Here is a 12,099-nt window from a genome sequence, read left to right on the forward strand (position 1 = left end):
AGCTAGCTGTGATTATCTTGTACTATTTCCATTTGGGGACTTTTTCTGCCAACACTTTTCCTATGATGGCTATTAAATTTTATAGGATTTTTTTCCCACCATTAGTTGTAATGGCATTTCCGTGTTAAATGCTCACAACAAATGAAAACCATGATTCCATTGTTTCACACGGTGAAAACCATCGTTACTGCTATTCCAAATGGAGATCAAATCTAAAAAGAATCAAGTAATTCCTCCACGGCGTATGATACCTATATAAACTCTGTGGGAAAGCCTGTTTACTTTGCAACTCTTCTATTTTTGAAACAACATAGATTTTGCACATATTAAAAAAAAAAAAAAAACCTGAAGATGCCCCTGTAAGCCAAATCAGAAGATAGCTCAAATGTTATTTTTGTTGAGGGAATTTGTTCACAATTAAATATAATTCTTCTTTCAGTCCACTTAACTGAAAACCTCCCCTTTCATGGGGCTAGAAGGGAAAAACCCGATGGCTACTTAGGGGTTTTCTTTAAGGGTGGGTATAGCAACACCAAATTACGAAAACAACACAGAAGGCAGACATTGCTTAGCCAATTTTCTTCTTTGAGAAAATTCAGCAACTAGTTCTGGAAATTTCTGGATTTATTGTTCTGGGTTATTGTTCTAGATTAGTATTTAAATAATTACTCAGGGTCATCTAGATCTAGCAAAACAAGATATAAGAAACTATTTGGGGATCTATAAAATTATTGAAATATACAACTGCTGGATCATTCTAGATCCTTTTGGTTCAGCTAACTCATCACTTCTCTACCACCAAGAATTTTTCAAGGCACTATCTCTTTCATCTAAAATAGCATTTAAGTTGCATGACTCTCACATTCTGTCTACCAAATCCCTTTCCAAAACTCAGTTGTTCTGAGAATCCTTCAGAAATGAAAGATCCTCATTAGTTAAGGAAGCACCATTCAAACCTCTGATTTATTTTCATTTTACCTCTCTCTACTGCATATTTTCACTCTTTTCATGTTCTTCCTGCATATATCTAGTCCAAAAATTTCTGACTCATAATGGGCCCATGTGAGTATCAATTAGTTTGAAATTACATGCAATTTGTTATTAAACGAACATCTTAGAAATTGTGTAATTATTTTAGAACTGTTAACTTAAAAATCATTTGGTCATCTTTTTCTTCTCTACTTTTTCCCAGCGCCTCCACCCAGCATTCTGTATGACGAACAGAGAGTGAGAGGAACAGTGGTTGTGTTTGTTGAGAGAATCAGAAGAAGAAATTTATTCACTCCTTCAGCAGTTTTTTATTTGTTCACTTAATCACCTGACGATACCTCTTACGGCAAAGATGACCAGAGATTTGTGGTGTATCACTACTGTTTGCCCAAATCTGCCCAAACTTTGGGCAAAGTGGCCACACCCTCAGAGATCTGGCTTGGATTGGGGCTGTACGATTGGCAGCCCGTGATCACAAACCAAATCCTACTTAGTGATAAACATTAGTTTTGATAAGTATTAGTTTCCCGTCTCTGACTACACACAAATCCACCAAGCTGAACTCCTTAGCGATCTGAAAGTGGGATGCAACGGACCATACATGTTAGTGCACAGGGACCGTGCCCATCACCTAACCTCTCCGAGACTCAATTTCCACATCTCTGAAATCCAAGCTCTACGTTATTATTGTTCTCTAAGAGAAATGGGCTAAACACCTGCGCGTGATAATTCACTTTATTCCAGCATAAAATTCATAGTCCCAAGACTTTTTTGCCTACCGTTTAGTCTTTCCTAATGTCCCCCCTCTGGAAGTATTTTCTTCCAAAATTCTTTGGAAAGCATGCCACCCCTCAGTTTCTACACGGTCAATGCCACCTATCTGTTCCATTTGTAAGATATTCTCTTCTCTTACATTGTATAAATACTCTATCTAAAACCCATTCCAACTAGTGTATTCACTAGTTTTCCTTTTTGAAACAGAATACTGAATCCTTTGTTAACGTGAAGGGAGGTTTCACACAATTCTGGGTTTATCTCAAATAATGCTGTGGAAACACTGAGACTATAAAAACAGTTTCACTGCTATTTTCATTTTATCTAATGAACACAGAGGAAATGCTCAGATCTGAGAAGGAAAAAGTAATAAGCTAGAATCATAAGAGGGCTATTTGTTACAAATTTTAAAGAGCTGCAGTTTGATTAAGGACACCAAGCAGGAATGTCAAATCTATTGAAGACGTTTAAACAGGTTACAATATTTCAAACAATGAGCGGTTATCTGTCATTGGGTTCCTTATGGTGTTTCACACATTAACACAGCACATTACATGTAGATAGAGATATACAGAATTGCATGCTTACTAGCCAAGCCATGACACAGAAAGTTATCAGTGTTATATGACGTTGACTGAATTCCTACGAAGCCCCAAGAAGACCATGTTGGCAATGACACTGGTCCCAGGCCTCAAATCCCCAGATACTGGTTCATTTTGTTCAGGGCATCACACACTGTGTTCAAATCACTGCGAAGGTCCTGCACCACGTTTTCAATACTTCGGGTGTCTTTCAGAATTTCAATACTCTGTGTGTAGGGATTGAAGTACACAGAGAAAGGACGCGTAATTGATTTTGCAAAGTCCCTGCAAAAGAAACGGAGATAGAAGGATATGCGATCAACTCTCATTGGTAGAGGAAATACAGAGAGACGGAAGGAACAGCCAGAAAAAATAAAAATTTTTTTCTGGAGATGGAAGAAAAACAAGTCTACCTCATCTTTTCTTTGGCTTCTTCAAAACTTTCTGAAACAAAGTAGGCTTCCTGGAAAGTGGTGATAAGGCATTCCTGCAAGCAGGTTGTCTTTGGGTCAAAGGCTTTCACACATGCCTTGTCAGAAAGAGCATGCTGCAAAACATACCACAAAACCCGTTAAACTCCACAGTGAGACTTCCAAAGTGCCATGATGTCACGTTTCTACAGCACAGCTCAGTATTTTCATAGAACTGCTCAGTTACTAGTCTGCCATGAAATATGGTACTCTCCCATATGCAGGGTAAATTGAGTGTTTGGGGTTTTGTTTACTTTTGTTCAAGTCTGTTAGAAGCTGAGGGGGGAAAAATGAGATTATGGTATTATTTTATTTATCATCAGACAAATTCATACGGAAGGACAGTTCAGAGCTATATCCCAAAAGAAATGGAATTTTAAATCTATGCTATGAATAGAAGCAAGGAGGGAGCATAAATATGGCCCTCAATTTATTGCCATAAGCAATGTACTGAATTTTCACTTAAATGGCAGAAGTAATAATCACCTGCGTGGAAAGGTAATTGGGGCTCTGACTGAACTATTTGTGGCCTCATCACGAGACATTTTGAGGCCAGGTACTGTGTATCAACAGAGTCTGGAGTGGGCTTGTATATTTAAGGATACTGGCAAAGCATTCATTTCCCTTTCAGTAAGTATAGCAGAGCAAAATACCGCAGATAAATATTGTCAGGTGGGCAAAAAGAACTAATATTAATAGTTACAGTTATGTGCAGAGCAGGCGTTAGGAAAACAGGGAGGCCGGTGTAATTACTCTTTGAACCATCATTAGCTCCATTCAACTCACTACATGACTGGCACTGAGAACAGCAAGGAACAGTGAATGATTGTCTTCTCAAGATAAATTCAGTGATGCCAAAGGTGAGTGGTCACTCCCTGCCACGTACCACCTGCCTATTTATAGGCTCTAATGGTTCTCAAGTCTCATGTGCATAAGAATGACTGAGGAGCTTGTGAAAAAAATGCAAATACCTGGGCCTCAATTTTATTTAGCAGGTCTGGGTGAATCCCAGAAATCTGCATGTTAGAGGCATCCACGGTGACGCTAGTGGTTGTGAGTCTATTTTGAGAAATACTCCTCTAGATTCTGTGTTTTCCTTAAAGGGTAAATTAGCTGGGGGAGAGGGGCGGACTGAGAGAAGGGGCAGCAGGAACTGCCTTGAACTGAGAGAAAAGGGGCTCCACTCCAGACATTTCTGCTGTCACACTGGGTAACCCGGCCATGGTGTTTCCCCTCTCTGTGCCTCTGTTTCCTTAACTGTAAATGAGGGTCTTGGGCTGGATGATTTCTGAAGACACTGCATTCCAGCCTCTGGGTTCCACCCAAAGCACTTTTCTACCTTTCAGTGTAAGAGGTAGATTGCTAAGGTTACCAGGAGAAATGCTACAAGCCTTTCCTGTTCCAATTCTTGGTATATTCCCCAACAATTTCAAAATGCATGGGATGATTTGCAGCCTTCCATGAATAAGGGTGTGGTTCCCTAAGTTTGAAAATACAACTGCAAACCCAAGGACTAACATGTTCGAGAAAGGGCACGCGGCCCTACCCAGCATGTGATTTGCTTTCCCGCAAAGTTGTGCTGTCCCCATCGATGCATGTATGAATCAGGGAACCCAGAGGGCCTCAGGGACTGAACTAATTCTTTTTGGCCCACAGAACAACTTCATTAGAAGCAGAAGGTCACTACACCTGCAAATGCATTTGTGCTAGATTCAATCCAGTGCAGTGATCATCGGGGGATTTTGGTTCCACATGACTAATAATTCTGTCCACATTTTAAAAACAACTTCACAGTTTCGAGAAACAAATGTCCTTTTCGGAGAGCTGGGGCTCCTCTGCGAAGAACAGGCCTCCTACTGACTTGCTGTGGTTTTCAGAATTAGAAGCGGCTTTCTTCACGGCCACATACTCGGGGCGTGCTTGACTTCGGTACGTTATTCTAAGGGTGCGCTCCCCAACCAGCACATATGAAAGGAAAGGCAGTGACTGACTCCGTGTCCTTGATCTTTCTATTTTCTCATCCTCGCAATCAGGGGCGTGGGCAGAGCGGCAGCTGGACAGACTGTGAGAACATTTAGACCGCTGCTCCCTCAGGCAGGGCATCACTGCTGAGCCAGACTTTGCACAGGGTCAATACAAGCACAGGAAGGAGGTGAAAGTCATCTGCTTGGGTCTGAAATGTTTGGATGGGCCATGAGCAGCGCTGGCGGCCACCATGTGTAACAGAGGCCTCCCGAGTGTGTGTAGACAGGAACAGAGAACGGAAGTCGGTGTAGCTGTAGAAAGAACTGTCACGTGACATCCCACTGGATACTCAGATGAGCCCAGGTCGTCATTCTAACTAGTAAAGGGGAGGAGAGTGGACCAAGAAAGAGCCCAGAGGGCAGAGTGCTCTGCCCCAGATTTCAAGGACAGTCGGTGGATTCACAGCATAAAACTTGAGGCAAAGACCATCAGGCAATGCATTTCACACTTGCCTAATGTAATATTCCAAGGAAAAACTGGGAGCTGCTTGTTGCAAGCTCTCAACAAGGCAGTCTATCCTCAAGAGCCTGCTGCGTCCAACATGCTAATGACCTACTGGGGACCTCTCCCTCCATGGGGTATGGGACCAGGGCTGCTCCTTGGCTATTACAAAAGGCGATCATAGTGATACCCCAGTATTAGCCTGGAGAATGACAAGAGCCTGGAGTTCGGGGGGCAACTGGTGAGTGAGGCCGACAAATGAGGTGGTACTCACACCTGTAAGTAGTCTCATTTACCTGACAGGGAGCTTTTCTGTGGGATGCCTGCCGGGAACATGCATGCAGCCTGTGAGGTTCCCTGAATACTACAGTGTGGCCCCAAGGCTATGAAATAGCATCCATGTCTCCACTGATGCCCCAGGGGGTGAAGCCCTATTGAGTCTGCTCTCAACTCTTGTCCACATCTCTCTCTCAGCTGCCTCGGCTTGAGGGAGCAGCTTCCATGCCCTTCCCTCTGTGTCCACAGTGGATTCTCTGCAAACAGCGAGCCACACTGCTTGACGTCCCCAGGGAACTCCGTGGTGACTACTTCCCAAAGTGCTAACAGTCTGACATCCTGAAGTCTGCAAGAATTCACCCAACTTCGGCAGACAGGGGCTTTATAAGGCTGAGAGCATGTGGCTGAGAGTCTTTTAGTCTTAAGCCATTTTAAAAGTGCAGGAGTGCTTGAGAATCACCTGCCCTCATCTGAAGACTTTCTCAAAGGACTATTTTGGATTTACCCAGAGTGCTAAAGACAAGTACACAGGACTGGGAGCTGTGATACCTGGGTCCTAAACATAGTTGTCCCAGAGGCATGATATCAAAGGAGTGAAACTTCCCCATGCTGGGACAGAGTTTCCTCTTTAATAAACTGAAAAGATTGATCTACATGAATTCTAAAGCTCTCCTTGCCGTATTGTTTGAAAAGGGCCCGCGTATACACTGCACGGCTCGGCATCCCCTCCCTCTGCCCCCAGTGGTACAAATTGGCCATGGCAGGCTTTCCCACTGGCCTCAGCATGGCCTTCCCCCCACCTTCCCAACAGAGGTGGCCATTAGCAATTAATTGGCTTCAGTGCACAAATTAAGGCTTATTTGCCATTCTAGCCTTTTAAATACAAAAATCTTTTTTCAACATCAAGTTGCCCAGAACCCAATTGTTATCTGAAGCTTCTACATGACTTGGGGCAAGTTATTCCACCTCTGTAAGCCTATTCTAGTATTCATCTGGAAAACGGGAATACTAGTAGTGTCTATAACCCAGGGTTGTGGTAAGAATTAAACGAGGGGCACCTGAGTGGCTCAGTCAGTTGAGCAGCCAACTCTTGATTTCAGCTCAGGTCGTGATCTCAGGGTTGAGATCGAGTCCCACATGGAGCCCCGCGCTCCACAGGGAGTCTGCTTTTCCCTCTCTCCGTCTCCCTCTGCCCATCCCCCGAATTGCACTCTCTCTCTAAAACAAATAAATAAGTCTCTAAAAAAAAAAAAAAGAATTAAACGAGGTGATGCATACAAAGTGCCTGGTACATGGGGAGTGCCCAGTATACTAAGTGATTATTCCCAATTCAGTCTGGAGATGATGTTTGGTGGACACAGGCATTCAGCCACACCTGTCATCACTGACGCAGCTCTTCTCCCCCCCATCCCCCGGGGTCCAGAACCCACAGAGAAAGAGACGTGGCCCTCGCTCTAAGGCTTCCAGGTTTTAGACTGCCAACAGTGCCTGCCCTAAGTTCAATTTAAAATCTTCCTTCCTCCCAGCCACCTGCCTTTGCAGACACAGAGTTACTATCTCAACTATTCTCCATGTAAATCCTGTGATCCTCACCCTCTATATTAGGACTGGTTTAAGTTGGGAAAAAACTCAAGTGTGAAGTCAGGTTTAGAGGTAGTTTGGGCCCTGGATTCTGAATAAGAATTTGCAACACTCCTACGTTCACACTGCAATCATCTTTTCCCCTGTCAGAACTGCAAATATATACATTTGTATATGTACATATGCATGTATGTAGATAATATTTTTTGAACTTCCCTCAAATGTCCCTCCTGCTAACCAAATACAAAGTGGCATTGACATCCCTATTGCTCGGTTGGTTGATAATGGCATCGCACCTTTTTTTTTTTTTAAATCAGTGATGTTGCAAGTTTTATCAGTTTGAATAAGTTGCAGGGGCAAGGGGAAAAACTCCCTCTTCAAACAATCTCTTCGTAAAGGCCAAAGACCTGTTTCCAGCTCCCTATGCTCCAGAGTTTGCTCTGTCTTTACTAACAGTGCTGGTTTCAGGCAAAGGTAGGGTGGCGGGGGGAAGGGAGGTGTGAGCCATCTGTGCAGGGGAAAGGTGGGGGAGCTCTGCAGCAGTGAGCCCTAACTCCAGCCACACTGGTGACAGGACCCGCAGGTGCCTCCAGCCTCTTTGTACAGCCCGGCAGGAATTCTGACCACTGGACAGAGTTGCTGCAAGTGGCAGTAAACATGAATACTTGTAATAAATACAAGTCTGTTGGGTGAATGCTGATTAAGCTATTTTAAAAAGCAGTACGATTAAGTCCCTGTGCAAGGAGATCCTAAAACTAGAGCTGAAAAATAATAATAATTAAAAATTGTAAAACCATCAGCTTTGTCAAAACCTGAAAAGCAGAACGGATGGATTTATATGTACTATTTCAGTGACTACTATGGGGTAGGTGCTAAGGCTGTTTACAAAAAAAATCTAATCCACGCCCTTAAGGAAATAAAGAACTAGACTACCCATAAAAAAAGGAGAAATTGCCTTTTTGCTTTTAAGATGGATTAACTTTTTGGGATAAGATTCAGCCAATTCATCAATTAGCAATCATTTCCTTACCACCACCATGAACAAACTTCACTGTTACTTGTCCATGAGATTTGGATTCAACAGATACCCATATCAACCACTTTCTTAGAACTTCCCTGCTAGAGACTCCAAGTTCCTTGAAACCTTAGGCCTTTAGTTGTGGGTTTGTTGAACAAAGTGAGTAAATAAATGAGTGAGACACATAATGTAGGGTCTCATAAATAAAAATGAGACACATATAGTAGGGTCAACTCTGAGATAGAAAAAGCGTAAAAGACACATGCTGACTATGGGTAAACAGCAATTGATTATCCTACTTTCAGCCTTTTTTTTAAAGTCAGACTTCCAGATGAGTTAGCTCATTATCAACTGCTCCCCAGAGTGATGAAGGTATGGTAGAGTCCCTACCCAAACACACTTTTGGAATTCCTGAAAGTACATCACAGAACAGAGAAGAGAGAGAGCAACCATTGATGAGGTTAAAAGAGGTCTTTGTGGCTATCAGATGTAGCTTGTACAAGCTTTTCCATATTTATTTTGTTTCTCTCTCCAAAGATTGTCAAAAAACAAGCATTGTAATCATTGAAAGAATAAGAGGGAAAATGGAAGTTATCCTCCAAACTATAGAAACACCCTTTGGGGGTACTTGGCCAGCTCTGAAGTACAACATCTATGCCCAGGAAAATTTAGCCCCTTAAAGCACAAATTTTAAAACGTGTTCTGTTCAAGGAAAGAAGGTGAATCATGGATATTTAGGTAAAAGTAATAAAGACTACACCAAAACCTCTAATGACTTAGCTGGGACCTACATTTGGGCTGCAGTTTGAAACAAGAGATGTTTCACTGCAAAAAGTAACTCCTTTCAAAATTGTAAGCGTGTTTTACATATGAATTTTTATAATGCTACCAATTTTAAGTTATCCCCCATCCTGTGTTCAGGATTATCATGTGTCCATTCTAACAGAAGTTAGGCAGAAGTACTCAGAAGCTGTGAGAGGGTTCTGGACATTTGCCCAGAGCGGGGAGGAGATGAGTGGGGGGAAGCGGGTATGGAAAGCATCCTGTGTTATGTATTCTCTGTGAGTAATCAGAAGATACTTCTCATTGCAAGAATTTCTGAATTGTAAAAATGGTCCAAAGTAGCAATCTTTGGGATGTTGGAGTGTAGAAATTTGAGAATGGAAGAATGCTAATGACTAGAGGTGATGGACCAGAACAAGATTCACGGCCGACAATGCCCTTTGGTGTGCACAGCCCTAGCTGATTTCCATTTTCAGACGTTTCTGTCCACACTCATAGGAACAAAAACAACAGATTCACCCCAGTGCTGCCTATACATGCCCCATTAACCCGATTAGAGGACCCTGTCGAAAGTTGGGGCAATGAGAGAGATTTGTTTCTTTTGTTTCTGGTGTCATTTACAAACCTTCTGAGGAGAATGTAAATAGATATAGCTCATGAGATAAATCATTTTCTAATTCTTTTTTCATGGAAATCAAGAAGCACTCTACAAAAGGCATGGGTCTTACAAAGATATGACATCATGCTATTGCTGTGGGCTTTGGCCACTGTACTGAAATTAACCCCAAGTGGCCTTTTGTCGTTGTGGAGAACTTCGTTAAAAAGAAAAAAAAATTGCCACATTACATCAGGCTTTTGTCATGCGAAATGTTATCATCTACTCCAGCCACGTGGAACCTCAGGTAGCTCCCTAAACGGGCCAGGATTTGACAAGAGCACACATGCTGCTGTCCACTCACTGTTCTGCGCATCTCATCCTCTCCTCATTCATCCTTTCCACTCCTCAAGAATCAGCTCGGGCAGCAAGGCCCTCGTCAGGAGCCTTCCCCGGCACGACCTAGCAGGTGCCAGGCCCCCACGTCACACTTTGCGTTATCTGACGGGCTGTTTATCCCTTGCACTAGAAAGTAAACCCTCTGATAACAGGGACCCTGGGCAGTATAGCCTGCTGGTTAAGGGCTGGAACCCTGCAGGGTAGGCCACCTGGACTCGGGTCCAGCTCCAGCACTTCCTAGCTGTGTGACCTTGGGCAAGCTCCTTCATGTCTTTATGCTTCAGTTTTCTCATCTGTGAGATATTATTATATTATTACTAAATACTGCTTATCTCACTGGGTAGTTATGAGAAATAAGTGAGTTAATATGTTTAAAGCACCTACAATACTAATTGAGGTCTGCTTAAGTGTCCACTGAGGTCGCCATTATGTCCTTCTCCCCCTCCCCCTTCCCCTCCTTCTCCTTCTCCATCATTTATATCCCCAGTGACTGGCACAGTACATGGCACATAGTAGGTACTCAATCAAATGTTTGAGGAATGAATGAATGAATGAATGAATGGAATCATAAAGTGAATACTCAGTAAGACTACTTACACTGTACCTTTCAAGAATATAAACAACCAAAAAGTTCCAATAATCATCTATTTCCCAACTATATTATATAAGGATAATCAGTACCCCAAATAACAACCTTAGGGTAGTCAATAACCCTGATCTTAGTCTGGGTAATCAAAGAAAGATTAAATTATCATCAGTACCATTTCCAGATTATACATCGCACTGCATTCTAAATTCATCAAAACTTGCTATCTTCCAGCGGTATAGATAGCAATTCTTAAGTAACCAGGATACTTAAATTAGCAAATGATCCAGGCCCCAACGTTTCTGAATAAATGACCATTTGCTGTATTTTAAGACCAAAAAAAAAAAATAGCATTCTTTAGGCATCGCTACACATATTAGCTACCTCTCTGAACGTAGGTTTATTTAGGGTTTTTTTCCAAATTGTGTATGTCCACACATGTTTTAATACACATTAATTTTGAAGAAGCTAAAATAATCTCAAATTCCTCTTTGAGGAGTAAATTCTAGGGTGTCCATGGGAGCCATGGGGATAACAGAAATGAAAATAGCCACGCCATCCTTACAAGGAAATTTCAATCAGGAGGATCACTGCTAACTTGCTGCCCACTTTTCAGCACTAAATTTAGGCCAGTCATATGTTACCCAACATTTGAGCATATATTTGTCATTCCTGTTGATCTGTGCACATGGCTGCTCATCCATCTGAGTCACACCACGAGCCTAGAAAGGCATGACCCATTTTCAGAAGTGCAAAAAGTTAGGTCAGCACCCACATCTGAGGTGCCAAATCTTCTCTATTAAATATTTATGGGGTATCTTCAAGTAGAACTGCTCAGACAAACAAATCAATATTTCCATGACCTTGAACCACTTTGCCTAGGAAGGATATTTTCATTCACAGCTTCATACCTTTAATTCTCCAATGGAGGAAAGGAGTCCTGCTCCATATGCCCGCAGTTGCCCTTCTTGCTTGCAAAGGCCAAACTCGATTGTGAAGAAGTAGCACTGAAAAAAAACATGGACACGCATCCAGTGTATTAGTCAACATAGTTCTTCTATAGAATAAAATGGCACCCAAAAGAAAATGATGCCCTGGGCATAACCTCTTCAACATTGTCAATTTAAATACATTTGAATTAAGAACATTCATTGAAATCTATGCCCTTGCTTAATAATCCCTCCCTAGGTTAAAGGTATATGGAAAAGCTATTAACTACTAAGAATTTTATACTTAGCAGATTCAGAAACCCCGTAAGTCAAATCATATCCCTGGCAATAATTTTAAAAATTAAAACAAAACAAAACACAGACTTAGAAATGAATGAATACGTCACAGACATAACACCGTAAGAATATGCTACTGTACGGGGCGCTTGGGTGGCTCAGTCAGGTGTTAAGCGTCTGACTCTTGGTTTTGGTTCAGGTCATGATCTCATGGGTTGTGGGATCGAGCAGTGCATTGGGCTCCACGCTCAGCAGGAGTCCACCTGGATAGTCTCTCCCTCTGCCACTCCCTCCACTCACACACTCTCCCTCTCTCTCTAAAATAAATAAATAAATCTTAAAAAAAAAAAAAGA

At 42.2% G+C, this 12,099-nt stretch overlaps 1 protein-coding gene across 2 annotated transcripts in view; it reads right to left on the reverse strand.

Annotated features, from left to right (window-relative positions):
- Window positions 1-1,712: 1,712 nt before the first annotated feature.
- TPH2 (tryptophan hydroxylase 2) overlaps window positions 1,713-12,099 on the reverse strand; it is an 88,289-nt gene continuing 77,902 nt past the window's right edge. For both annotated transcript variants that reach the window (XM_032420735.1, XM_032420734.1), the window contains exons 9-11: window positions 11,431-11,526; window positions 2,759-2,892; window positions 1,713-2,630 (exon numbers count right to left, since the gene is read on the reverse strand). In XM_032420735.1, the coding sequence (XP_032276626.1) occupies window positions 2,456-2,630; window positions 2,759-2,892; window positions 11,431-11,526 (405 nt within the window). In that variant the 3' untranslated portion in view covers window positions 1,713-2,455. The remainder of the gene's footprint in view (window positions 2,631-2,758; window positions 2,893-11,430; window positions 11,527-12,099) is intronic.

This window comes from Phoca vitulina, unplaced genomic scaffold (genome assembly GCF_004348235.1).
Source record: "Phoca vitulina isolate PV1807 unplaced genomic scaffold, GSC_HSeal_1.0 scaffold23, whole genome shotgun sequence".
In the NCBI taxonomy this organism is placed as follows: domain Eukaryota; kingdom Metazoa; phylum Chordata; class Mammalia; order Carnivora; family Phocidae; genus Phoca; species Phoca vitulina.